Source organism: Oncorhynchus tshawytscha, linkage group LG33, assembly GCF_018296145.1.
Source record: "Oncorhynchus tshawytscha isolate Ot180627B linkage group LG33, Otsh_v2.0, whole genome shotgun sequence".
In the NCBI taxonomy this organism is placed as follows: Eukaryota; Metazoa; Chordata; class Actinopteri; order Salmoniformes; family Salmonidae; genus Oncorhynchus; species Oncorhynchus tshawytscha.
In genome coordinates, this window is record NC_056461.1 from 2,780,376 (window position 1) to 2,794,264 (window position 13,889).

The 13,889-nt window shown below is 41.0% G+C and overlaps 1 protein-coding gene across 1 annotated transcript in view; it reads right to left on the reverse strand.

Annotated features, from left to right (window-relative positions):
• The window catches only part of LOC112230751 (calcium-binding mitochondrial carrier protein SCaMC-2-B), a 32,292-nt gene that overhangs the window by 13,231 nt on the left and 5,172 nt on the right, over positions 1-13,889 (reverse strand). Inside the window, exons 2-4 of the mRNA XM_024397014.2 lie at positions 1,893-2,019; positions 1,494-1,581; positions 321-432 (exon numbers count right to left, since the gene is read on the reverse strand). Of these exons, the coding sequence (XP_024252782.1) occupies positions 321-432; positions 1,494-1,581; positions 1,893-2,019 (327 nt within the window). The remainder of the gene's footprint in view (positions 1-320; positions 433-1,493; positions 1,582-1,892; positions 2,020-13,889) is intronic.

The following is a 13,889-nucleotide window of genomic DNA, read 5'->3' on the forward strand; positions in this document are numbered from 1 at the left end:
CCTTCAGGGAGTATTTCCGGGAACCCTGGTCAGGGCCTAGACGGCTAATACAGCTGGGGCATGGAGAGTGTCTGTGGGACCATTAACATATGAACACAACTGTGCTTTTCTATAAAGAAAAAAAAGGACAAACAGCCCTTAAATTCCTTCCTTTGTTTACAGTAATTGTCATTCAAAGATTTAATAGCTGAAGACAGTGATACAAATGTGTTTCATACTATCCTGGTAGTTTTTACTTGATGAAAAACAACCAAAGCTTGTTATTTTGAACAACCCTGAGAGAAAAAGTGCTGTTTTTCATTCTAACTTTCTAGCCTTACCGTTGCGTGTTTCCAGTACAGGATGATCTCGGGAATGTTATCGGCGGGGTGCAGTAGGTGGTAGTCTCTCCACTCGTTCCAGTCGATGGTCATCGTGCCATTCTTATCCATGCTGTTGACAGAGAAACAGAAAAGACCAGAACCATTACAATGTAGCTTTTTACAGCACATATTCTCTTTCGTTTCACCTGTGTGTGTGTTTGCCTGAATTCAGAAGCAGTATGCTCACACATGCACACCTTTTGGATAAAAGGATCAAAGCCTTTAAGTGCTGCTTTTTTACCTTTCCAAATTGAAGCATGAAATGGGCATTGTGTGTGTTGGGAATCATTCAGTACTCTTCTTATTTGGGATTTCTCACAAGCAATTGAAGGGATGCAGCTTTTTCTGTCGCTTTCTTTGTAATAATGAGAAGAGACAAAAACTTGGAGGGCAGAAACACAGTAGAATAAGAAGTGAAGATGATGCATTGGTTTGTGACAGGTAGGGCAAGCAGACAGAGAGGATTCCATTACTTACTACATTATTCTGAGACCAGCAAGAGGTTGAAAGAGAGAGAAAAGGGAGAGGGGAGGCACAGAAAATGAGAGGACAGGGAGAAGCACACACACACACACATTTAGAACTAAAAAGAAAGAAGGGGGATATCATGGAATTGTAGTGATTCAGTGATTCCATATTGGACATGGTGGTAAATGGCTTTATATGTAACAAAAAGAAAATTAGATCTACATATTATATTAACCAGAGTAAATGATAGTTTCCTCCCCTAACCAATATGCCTAAAAAGTGTGCTTCCTTATATCTATAAAAGGCCAAGCCCCCAAAAAGCCATGACAGCATAGGAGTGGCAGCTCTGACCAGGGCTAACAGGCAGTATCCCGGTGCTTGGAGGGAAACACTTCTGTGGAAGGTTCTGGTGGACTCGAGATAGTTGACTCAAGCATCTACCTAACCGCCGTGGTAAAAAGACACTGACTGCAAACAGTCAAGAATTAGAGGTGAAACGGAGAAAGGGGGCAAAAAAGTAGAGAGAGTAAGAAGTAGAGGGAGTATGAGGTAGAGAAGAGACAAAATGCATTCTGGACTGACTAACACAGACAGACACTTAGAGCTAATGGTTTAGAGTGTTGGTGAGACGGGAGACACGTCAGCCCAGGTTGACAGCCTTACCTTTTGAGGATCTTCTCTGCCTGCTGCTCGGAGATGTTAACCCCCAGGTCTCGAAGGGACTGCATGATTTCCTGCTTGTCAATACGACCTGCGGGGCAAAAGAGTAAACATCAACATCAGCCACTCGTAAGGGATCTCACTGACCGGATATTATATCAACGTTTTTACTACCAGCTTATAAAATAGTACCTCAATGTAATAGACCTAAAGGCTGAATTTCCTCAGTTAATGGCATTGTGCATGCACAGCTAAACCCAATGCATCATTTCCCCCCAAGTGAATAGTACAGCATAGCACTTTGTAGGCTAAACCGTGGTTGAAGATAAACATAGTGATACAAGTGAATGCATTCAGTGGTTGTGTGGCTCCGGCCTATGCGGCCCCTCTCTGTGTTCCTACCATCGTTCTTAGTGTCCAAGCTTTTGAAGACCAGCCGGAGCTTCTTCTCGTGGTCTCTCAGATAGTGGACGAACTCTTCGAAGTCCAACTGGCCATCCAGGTCCTTATCTCCCGCTTTAACTATTTTCTGTCAGAAAATAAGGAGAGGATTTTTACACTTCGATGAGAATTTAAATATCAATTTAGATACAGGCTGAAGAGTAGCAAGGATATAACTGTAGGTTTAAAAAGAAAATGGACAATTCTCAAGGGAAAGCCTATGTTCAGTTAAAAGTATGACAAAAGGTGAGCCTGTTACATTTGGATAAGGAGACCAAGACAAAAAGATGGACTGAGTGATTTGAGGACAGGAGTGTAGATCAGTGAGGGAAGGTTACAACCACAAGCCACCTGGGTCTTGTTTGCTCCAGAGTGGTCACATAGTGGACATCACCTGGTCCACCTGCTCCATTAGTGTGGAGTGTTTAGACCAGGGCAGCCTAAATTTCAGTTTGTTTCTACCTGGTAGTTAAATTGCACTCACCTGGTGTCCCAGGTTTGAATGAATCCCTGATTAGGAGAGGATGAAAACCCTCCAGGACTGGAATTGGGCAGTCCTGGTTTAGACCCTCACAGGCCTAGCTAAAGGAGCACACAGGCTGTTCAATCCATTTAGTTTAGTTTATTAATTCGACCATTAAAAAAAAAAAAAAAAAAAAACACAAAAACATGAAAAGGTCAAACACGCACATGGAGGATAACACACAATAAAGCCTTGGACTTATTTCCATGGTGGTCCTCTTGAGACAAGATGGCTAGGCAAGATCCACCACAGTATGGCATTGAGATTAAACATAAAAAACAAAGAACAACATCTCTCTCATCATTGCAGTTACATCGTAGGGGTTATTCACATGGGCACAGAAGACCAACATATTTTCACTTTATTTTTAAAGCTGCCCAGAGAGGACATTGTTTTTATAGGCAGAGGCAACTCATTCCATTCTGAGGATCCATTATACAAGAAAGTACCCTTTCCCAGCATTACTCCTGAACCTGCATAAGCACACATCAGCAACACCTGATCTGGTGCTGTGATTGTGTGCATCCCTAACACGAGGAAAGTAATCACTTAGATATCGCAGGACCATAAATACTCCTGTAAACCAAACAGTCTAATCTTGGGCACCCTAGCCTCAACAGGCAGACAGTTTAGTTCCTGAAAGCAGCTCCTGCCTATGTGGATACATGGACTCGCCTTCAATTACTACCCTGATCAGCTTATTCTGGGCTATCTGGAGCTTCCCCATCATACATTTAGATAATCCCCCAAACCAGGAAGTAATAGCGTAGTCAAAATGGCATTGGATGAGGGCTGTGGCTAGCTCTTTCATGGAGTCCTTTTCAAGCCGTTTGGACTTTCTAGCCAAAAACTTAGTCCAGTCATTAACCTTCCCTAGAACTTTATTGGCCATGCTCACACCTACCAAGCTTCCATCAAGGATACATCTCAGGTAGTTTTAGTCAGCACCTCACCCCCTAACTCCACTCTGATTTCAGTGGACCCTACTCAATGTAGGCCTGGATCCAAAAATAATTGCCTCAGTTTTACCCAAGTGCAGAGATAGCTTATTATCTCCAAGCTAGAGGTCGGAATGGCCGATTAATTAGGGCCGATTTCAAGTTTTCATAACAATCGGCTGTTTTAAAAAAAAACGTTTAAAAAAAACACCTTTATTTAACTAGGCAAGTCAGTTAAGAACACATTCTTAATTTCAATGACGGCCTAGAAATGGTGGGTTAACTGCCTTGTTCAGGGGCAGAACAACAGATTTTCAACCTTGTCAGCTCGGGGGAATCAAACTATTCCAACGCAATAACAACCTGCCTCTCTCGTTGCACTCCACAAGGAGACTGCCTGTTACGCGAATGCAGTAAGCCAAGGTAAGTTGCTAGCTAGCACTTATCTTATGAAAAATAATCAATCAATCATAATCACTAGTTAACTACACATGGTTGATGATATTACTAGATATTATCTAGCGTGTCCTGCGTTGCATATAATCTGACTGAGCATACAAGTATCTAAGTATCTGACTGAGCGGTGGTAGGCAGAAGCAGGCGCGTAAACATTCAAACAGCACTTTTGTGCGTTTTGCCAGCAGCTCTTCGTTGTGTGTCAAGCATTGCGCTGTTTATGACTTCAAACCTATCAACTCCCGAGATGAGGCTGGTGTAACCGAAGTGAAATGGCTAGCTAGTTAGCACGCGCTAATAGCATTTCAAACATCACTCACTGTGAGCCTTCTAGTAGTTGTTCCCCCTTGCTCTGCATGGGTAACGCTGCTTTGATGGTGGCTGTTGTCGTTGTGTTGCTGGTTCGAGCCCAGGGAGGAGCGAGGTGAGGGACGGAAGCTATACTGTTACACTGGCAATACTAAAGTGCCTATAAGAACATCCAATAGTCAAAGGTTAATGAAATACAAATGGTAGAGAGGGAAATAGTCCTATAATTCCTATAATAACTACAACCTAAAACTTCTTACCTGGGAATATTGAAGACTCATGTTAAAAGGAACCACCAGCTTTCATATGTTCTCATGTTCTGAGCATGGAACTGAAATGTTAGCTTTCTTACATAGCACATATTGCACTTTTACTTTCTTCTCCAACAATTTGTTTTTGCATTATTTAAACCAAATTGAACATGTTTCATTATTTACTTGAGGCTAAATGGATTCTATTGATGTATTATATTAGGTTAAAATAAGTGTTCATTCAGTATTGTTGTAATTGTCATTATTACAAATAAAAAATAAATAAAAATTGGCCGATTAAATCGGCAATGGCTTTTTTGTTCCTCCAATAATCGGTATCGGTGTTGAAAAATCATAAATCGGTCAACCTCTACTCCTCTAATGTTAGTAAGCTCTGTGCTAGGTATGCTCTCCAACATAGTTTACTTGTGTGACACCAGAAGTGTAGTCATCCGCACGAAAAGACGGCAAGAACAAGCATCTTTCATATCGTTAATATACAGTAAAAACATTAGAGGCCCAAGCAAGCTCCCCTGCGAAACGCCACAACTCATTGGTTTGCCTGAGACAGTGAAACATTAACCTCTACTACTTGCTCTCTACCTGATAAATAAGACTTTACCCAGCCTAGAGGGATACTGCTTAACCCCAGTGCCTCCAGTTTGGAGATTAGGAGACCGTGGTTAACTGTATCAAAGGCCTTTTATGGGTCAATTAGTACTATTCCACAGAGATTTCCCTCATCAATCTCTTTCCTGATGAAGTCAGTGAAGTAGACATGAATCAGTGGAGTATGTTTTTCTAAAAACCAACTGAAAATCATGCATTATAATGTTTGTCGATATCTTCAAATATTCATTTGCTCAAGCACAACTCTACAGGATCTTTGATGTTACACGGAGGATAGAAATAGGCCTATAATTTCCAGGGTCAGACTTTATCCCCTTCTTATACAGAGGTATAACTTTAGCTTGCTTCATGTCTCTGGGAAAGATGCCCTGTTCAAGAGAGAGATTAACAATATCTGTAATACAAAGGCCAATTTGCTCAGCAGAATCTGAGAAACCTTGCAGGAATATTATCCAGGCCTGTGGCTTTGGGGTATTTAAGCTCTGCTAGCTTCTTGATGCACCCATCCCGTTAGCGGGACCATTTTCGTCAACATCCGCTGAATTGCAGAGCGCCAAATTCAAATTAAATTACTAAAAGTTTTTAATTTTCATGAAATCACAAGTGCAATATAGCAAAACACAGCTTAGCTTGTTGTTAATCCACCTGGCGTGTCAGATTTCAAAAAAAGCATTTAGGGCGAAAGCATACCAAGCGTTTATGTAAGGACATCTCTCTCAGTAGACAAAACATTACAAACAGCTAGCAGCCAAGTAGATTGGTCACGAAAGTCAGAAAAGCAATAAAATGAATTGCTTACCTTTGATGATCTTCAGATGTTTGCACTCACGAGACTCCCAGTTACACAATAAATGTTCCTTTTGTTCCATAAAGATTATTTTTTATATCCAAAATACCTCCATTTGGTTGGCACGTTATGTTCAGAAATCCACAGGCTCGAGTGGTCATGACCGGGCAGACGAAAATTCCAAATAGTATCCGTAAAGTTCGTAGAAATATGTCAAACGTTTCTTATAAATCAATCCTCAGGTTGTTTTTACAATATATAATCGATAATATTTCAACATGACGAAAATTTCTTCAATAGGAGAGAGAAAATGTCTGCTCCACTCTGTTGCGCATGAAAAATGCTGCTGGCACCCAGCCATCCAATAATGCTGTCAATCCAACATGACTTTTGCCGTGTTCAAAACAACTGAGAAATCTCTGACTTCAGTGAATTCAAGACAACTGGGAGAGGGGGAGAATGAGCTCCAACTGGGAAAATATGTTTTGAACGGTAATCCAACTCGGAATTCCAAGTTGGGAACTCTGGCCTCTTTCTAGAGCTCCGGGCCTTAAGATCACTGACGTCATGATTCAACCTTGTTTTTTTTCAGAGTGCATGACAAAATATGCACACAGGGACTGAAAGGCCACCTTCCTGTTCAATTGAGAACAGCACAACAGTGAGCACAGCACAACGATGAGTTCTGACTTGGCGTACAGGGAGAATACTGTAAGAACGGCCCAGGTTCTGAATTATGTTGCTGTACATTGCAAAAGTGCTGAACAAAGTTATATTGACTAAGACCGTTTTAGCTCGCTTATTAAATGTCTTAATCCAAATTACAGATTGCCTCTTTTTTTGCTCATCGTTCCCTTATGCCATAGTTTGTACATCTCAATTGTCAGTAGAAACCATATTTGTTTAAGCAAGTCAGCCATATCAGACATTTATTTTTATTTTTAAAGGCAATAAATGTGGCTGAATGAACTGTTTCACTGCCAGACAAGGCTCCACTGATAGCCAGGTGTAGCAGTGGTAAGGATTCACTCCATGGTGCTGAACAGAAGGCTCTGCTGATAGCCAGGTGTAGCAGTGGTAAGGATTCACTCCATGGTGCTGAAAAGAAAGCTCTGCTATTGGGACAGCTTTATGTAGGCCCTAACAGTTTTTGGGCACCATGTGTCACCGTTAGTGGTAGGCAGTAGGGATGACCATGTCTTCTCTTGATAAGTGCTTGAATTTTACAATTTTCCTGTCCTGCTAAGTATTCAAAATGTAACAAGTGCTTTTGATTGTCAGGGAAAAATGTATGGAGTAAAAAGTACAATATTTTCTTTTGCAACGTAGTAAAGTAAGTTGTCAAAAATATAAATAGTGAAGATACTACTTAATTTGTTTTTTGGGGTACTTTAAAGTATTTTTTACACCACTGGTCACAGTTATATTGAAATGAATGTATTGTTTAGTGTTGTAGTGTAGTGGCTTTGTTGGCATTCATTAAAAATATATATTTGAGTTTGCCCCACCAGGATTTACAGGCTAAAAATCACCACTGGTCAGGAAAGAGGAAGACATCACAAAACAGCGGAGACTTGAAAAATACTAATCTCAAAACTAGACATTTTGCAGATAGAACCTTAAAGCCCAAAGTCCTTGATTACTCATTATGGGTTCTGGTCCTCTTTTTCTATTACTCAGTTTTCTCCACACCAGTGTTTCAGAAGAATGGTAAAAACAAATAAATACAGGTGCCTTGGAGCATGTTTTAGGCTATTAAAGAAGCATGGCTGTTTTTGTCTTGTATCAATACCTCCATGGCTGGGGTATTTTACTAAAATTACATTTTATTGATTAATAGTAAGCATTTTACTGACTGTGGGTGTCAGAAACATCCAGAGCTTTAGCAATGTTGCTAGTTATCCAAATGATAGTGTATGTCATATTGAACTAACGCTTTCACAAATGTGTGATGAACATTAATATATTTGATGTGATCAGAAAGGAGGAAGGGTATTTGAATTGAATTATTACATGTCTGTACTTTTCTTTTGAAATCTGTGCCAGATAAAACCTTAAGGCTGAACCCAGAGTTACATTTCAGAGCCATAAGTTTCTATCGGAGATCACACCCCCCTAACATGTTTTTACAAAGGTCTTAGGATTTTGATACTCTGCACTTTATGTACCTTTAATAGGTGAGGGCCTTAATGGGTTATGAAAGAAGAATTCACTACAAAACAGTTCTGAGATCTGGGATGTGAAAACTTCGATTCTCAACATATCTTTGAATTATGCTTTGCGCAGATAGAACCTCGGTCCCAAGGTCTCGAAATGTCAAGGAAATAACTGTATTGACAGAATACTACTATTCTTCATCGCCACAAAGTTGTAACCCCCTCATAATTACAGTCCTGAACAAACATTAATAGTAAGGTTCCATGTCTAAATTCTGGACATTATGCTTGCATTCGGACAAAAGGCAGCATGTCCCTGCTTTGAATAAAAGAATGAGTCAGAAACATGGTGCATCCCCTGTTGGACAATATAAGAAGTACCAGAAAATATTTTCATTAAGAGCCACAAGTCATGAACATCATGATGAGAAAATGCTGTGAAATCCCATTGACATTCACAGAAATAAATGAGATTTAGAGACAGAATGATGTCTGTGTGTCAAGTTTCCCATCTGGGAGAATCACCACACTGCCTTCAACAATAATCCCCCATCAACCCAAATCTCATTACCGTGAAGGTTAGGCTAAGTGTCAAAACCATTAGCCATTTCCTGGGCTTAGGCTACTTCTCCATTCAATAAATGATGCACTATATAATAAGATACCCTCTATTTTTGCTTCTAGGGGCGCTCGTGAGCCAAAAGGAATCCCTGAAATTAAACAGCATTGATACACACGGCATGATGTTAAAGGCCACATATCCTACTGGGGAAAACAATGGGGTCTCGCCATTACATATAGCCTAACATGCTGACCAAACTACCCGCGTTAAATGTTATTCCATATTTTCATCCAAACTGCTCGTGGGCATTTGCGTAGCCAGGCGCTAAAATAGACATTTGACGCACTGCAAGTCCCTCCTCTCCCATCTACTCATTGCTTTTTATGAGCATATACCCATGTGGGTGATTGAAAGATGAACGAGGTCCAGTTGGTGGCGGTAATGTTCCTTAAAGTTGGTAGCAAACGACCATATAAAAGTCACAGAAGAATGAACAAGGAGAGATTAATCAAAGAAAACAAACTAAAAATAAATGTATCTGAATTAATTGTGGGTGTAGTGAACACAATTGTGTGACTCAATTCTACAAAGATCCAACAAAAATGTAACATATGCATTTCAGATAAAATAATGCATGGATTATCTCCCAGGACAAATTAACTAGCAACAGCAAGCAAGCTAAATGTCCATGAATATTTCAACCTGTCCTCAAATTAATATACACTGCTCAAAAAAATAAAGGGAACACTTGAACAACACAATGTAACTCCAAGTCAATCACACTTCTGTGAAATCAAACTGTCCACTTAGGAAGCAACACTGATTGACAATACATTTCACATGCTGTTGTGCAAATGGAATAGACAACAGGTGGAAATTATAGGCAATTAGCAAGACACCCCCAATAAAGGAGTGGTTCTGCAGGTGGTGACCACAGACCACTTCTCTGTTCCTATGCATCCTGGCTGATGTTTTGGTCACTTTTGAATGCTGGCGGTGCTTTCACTCTAGTGGTAGCATGAGACGGAGACTACAACCCACACAAGTGGCTCAGGTAGTGCAGCTCATCCAGGATGGCACATTTTTTTATTTTACCTTTATTTAACTAGGCAAGTCAGTTAAGAACAAATTCTTATTTTCAATGACGGCCTAGGAACAGTAGGTTAACTGCCTGTTCAGGGGCAGAACGACAGATTTGTACCTTGTCAGCTCAGGGATTTGAACTTGCAACCTTCCGGTCACTAGTCCAACGCTCTAACCACTAGGCTACAATGCGAGCTGTGGCAAGAAGGTTTGCTGTGTCTGTCAGCGTAGTGTCCAGAGCATGGAGGCACTACCAGGAGACAGGCCAGTACATCAGGAGACGTGGAGGAGGCCGTAGGAGGGCAACAACCCAGCAGCAGGACCACTACCTCCGCCTTTGTGCAAGGAGGAGCACTGCCAGAGCCCTGCAAAATGACCTCCAGCAGGCCATAAATGTGCATGTGTCTGCTCAAACGGTCAGATACAGACTCCATGAGGGTGGTCTGAGGGCCTGACGTCCACAGATGGGGGTTGTGCTTACAGCCCAACACCGTGCAGGACGTTTGGCATTTGCCAGAGAACACCAAGATTGACAAATTCGCCACTCGCGCCCTGTGCTCTTCACAGATGAAAGCAGGTTCACACTGAGCAAATGTGACAGACGTGACAGCCTGGAGACGCCGTGGAGAACGTTCTGCTGCCTGCAACATCCTCCAGCATGACCGGTTTGGTGGTGGGTCAGTCATGGTGTGGTGTGGCATTTCTTTGGGGGGGCCGCACAGCCCTCCATGTGCTCGTCAGAGGTAGCCTGACTGCCATTAGGTACCGAGATGAGATCCTCAGACCCCTTGTGAGACCATATGCTGGTGCGGTTGGCCCTGGGTTCCTCCTAATGCAAGACCTCATGTGGCTGGAGTGTGTCAGCAGTTCCTGCAAGAGGAAGGCATTGATGCTATGAACTGGCCCGCCCGTTCCCCAGACCTGAATCCAATTGAGCACATCTGGGACATCATGTCTCCACCAACGCCACATTGCACCACAGACTGTCCAGGAGTTGGCGGATGCTTTAGGCCAGGTCTGGGAGGAGATCCCTCGGGAGACCATCCGCCACCTCATTAGGAGCATGCCCAGGCGTTGTAGGGAGGTCATACAGGCACGTGGAGGCCACACACATTACTGAGCCTCATTTTGACTTGTTTTAAGGACATTACATCAAAGTTGGATCAGCCTGTAGTGTGGTTTTCCACTTTCATTTTGAGTGTGACTCCAAATCCAGACCTCCATGGGTTGATAAATTTGATTTCCATTGATAATGTGTGATTTTGTTGTCAGCACATTCAACTATGTAAAAAAAAAAGTATTTAATAAAAATATTTCATTCATTCAGATCTAGGATGTGTTATTTTAGTGTTCCCTTTATTTTTTTGAGCAGTGTAGTTGGTTCACAGTTGGTTTTGGTACTTTGACATGCGTGTCATGAATGCGTCTGGTGGGGATAGACAAAATAAAAATAAATAAAAGCATAAAGGCCAACTTTTCTCATCCCTATTTGGAGAAGTTCAGATCAAACCCACGACCTGACGTTGGGAGGCACTCCAGCTACATTTACAGTAGAGCAGATAAGAGCAAAATGCCTAAAAAAAAATTTAAAAAAAGCCAAGTCGGCATCACACACACACCAACTCACTCAATTACAATGACTCAGATAATTGTACAAGAAAAGGTGCATAGAACAGTGTCTCAGAGTGCAGTGGAATAATGTGTACCTCAAAGGGGGGTCAAAATCAAAAGTAACAGTCAGTATCTGGTGTGGCCAGATACATGTACATACTACCTCAACTAACTGGTGCTCCCGCACATTGACTCTGTACGGGAACCCCCCTGTATATATTGTTATTTTTTACTGCTTCTCTTTAATTACTTGTTACCTTTCTCTCTTATTCTTATCCATATTTTTTTCCCAACTGCACTGTCGGTTAGGGGCTCATAAGTAAGCACTTCACTGTAAGGTCTACCTGTTGTATTCGGAACATGTGACTAATAACATTTGATTTGCCTATTGGACTTCACTAGAATATTTTTTATTTTGTTTGTAACTTGTTGTACGAGTAGTTGTCTCCTCACTGCTGTGAGAACCAGTCCTTCCTTGTCCAACTATCTTTAATTATCTCCAATTTTCCCCATATTCCCTCTAGGAAACCCCTTGTACCCTCCTGTTTATCTTCCTCTCGTATTGCCTAACCTCTGCTTCTCCTGTGAGATGGTCTCCTAGCACCTGACTTGTTTCTACCATATCAGTCACCATCCCAGCACCAGATCTGATGGACATGAGTCATGACTGGCTGTCAGTGTCAACTTCCTAGTTCTGTAACTATTACTTCATGGCCAGAAATGTGTAGGAGGACAAATCTATTTTTGGATGGCAATTTAAAATGGTATTATCTTTATCTTAAAGTAAACCCTGGCAAAGCTGACATTCTTGAAGAAATACAATTGTCTTGTGTTAGTAGCTTAGGCCTACACACAAAAATGGATGTCAGTTTGCCATAAACCCAAATCAGCAGACAGACGCAAACGCCAAATAAAAAAAAGTGAATCCTCTAACTGAAAAAAAAATAAACAACCTGGGTATAATAATTTTGGTTCAAATAAGTGAATGAGGTTGGAAAATAAGAGTAGCCTAATTTAAAGAAGGGTTTTCAAAGAGCATTGTTGTATGAAACCTTGATATTTCAGATGGTGTTACTGGCCTGTAAAATAATAGTGCCGACTGATTTCATACATAAAATGTATTCCAAACAAAAAACACTGATTTCAAAGTTTAACAAACCATACAATTCTAAGGACTACTTTTAACAATTTACACTGAACATTTTACAAAAGCATTTACTGGAAGAACTGTGCAAATGCAAAGTTCGGTAACAGAATTTTGGGAAAATCTTATATATTTTTATGGGACCACATTTTCTAAAAACTCTTGAATATCTGCTCAGAATCTAGATTCAAAGATGTCTACTGAATGAATGGGGTGTCAAGCTTTGACATAACACAGAGTTTGAGAAAATCTATTTTGGTTATTGAACTACAGCAAGTGAAGTGGATTTACACCAGTAACATAATTTCATCATGGGTCAATGATCTGTACTACACAGAAAAGCATTATTATGGATATGAATGTCATGCTCTTTATGGTGATGTGCCCTAAATTGGTACACAAAAAGGTAGAAATATGCAATATCCTCCTGGGCATATTATTCTACACCACTGGCTGTTCTTTTAATGAGCTCCGCCACCAAACAAAAACAAATTTAGTAGCCTATCTGAACCAATCATAGGCATCAATGTTTCACAGGTTTGGACATCAAAGCACAGCACAGTAGAGTATAGTTCAGTACAATAAAGTATAGTACATTATAGTGTACTTAACGTGTGTGCTCTACTGAACTCTGTGTGTGAAAAAGACGTCTACGAATGGTTCAGATTTGGTCTCGTCTAGATCGGACCAAGTCTGAAACAGTCATGGAGGTCGATGTTTGGGCCAAATGAAGTAGGGTCCAGAAATCTGTGGACATTGAAATCAAGGCTGATCCGGACCGGATCAAAAAACGACGCCAGTGGATGTTGAAATCAAGGCCAGGGCGACTGACCTAATTTAATCTACCTTTCAACGTCCATGGACGTCCGGTGTCGGTTGGTGCTCAGTGGGTGACGATGCTGGTTACAGTAACTGAAAAGAGAGGGGGCTCATGGGTAGGTGTCTGTAAGAGCAGGGAGAGGTTGCCCAGACTTTTCACACTCTTGCTTTGACCACCAGATGACTATGAAATTTCACAATTTGTCAACTTCATATTCGTCATCGTCATCGTCAGCACCAACATCATCCATGGTTGATGTTGCGCCTCGTGGCAGCCTTGGTAGTTTACTCCTGTAATTTCTCAATAATTACTTGTATCAAGTGTTTCTGTGCATGGTTTTTAAAATCAACCGTAAAAAAAATATATTGATAGCCATTCATGTTTTGAATACAGAAATGTTGGTTATCAACTTTGAATTGGTTTGGATATTTGACTACTTCTCCAATCAACTAGCTAGTTGTTTTGATTTGAGAAACCAGCTTAGATCTTTCCAGATCATCTCATCGCCTGGAGCCAAGGACCATTGTGTTTTTCATGTGTGCATGAAAACGCTGTCCAGCAGTTGAAGCAACCATTCTGAAACAATGTACTGAAAACGGCACACATGGAGTATTTCTCCTGTCTTGTCCGGTGTCCTGTGTGAATTTAAGTATGCTCCATCTAATTCTCTCTTTCTTTCTCAGAGGAC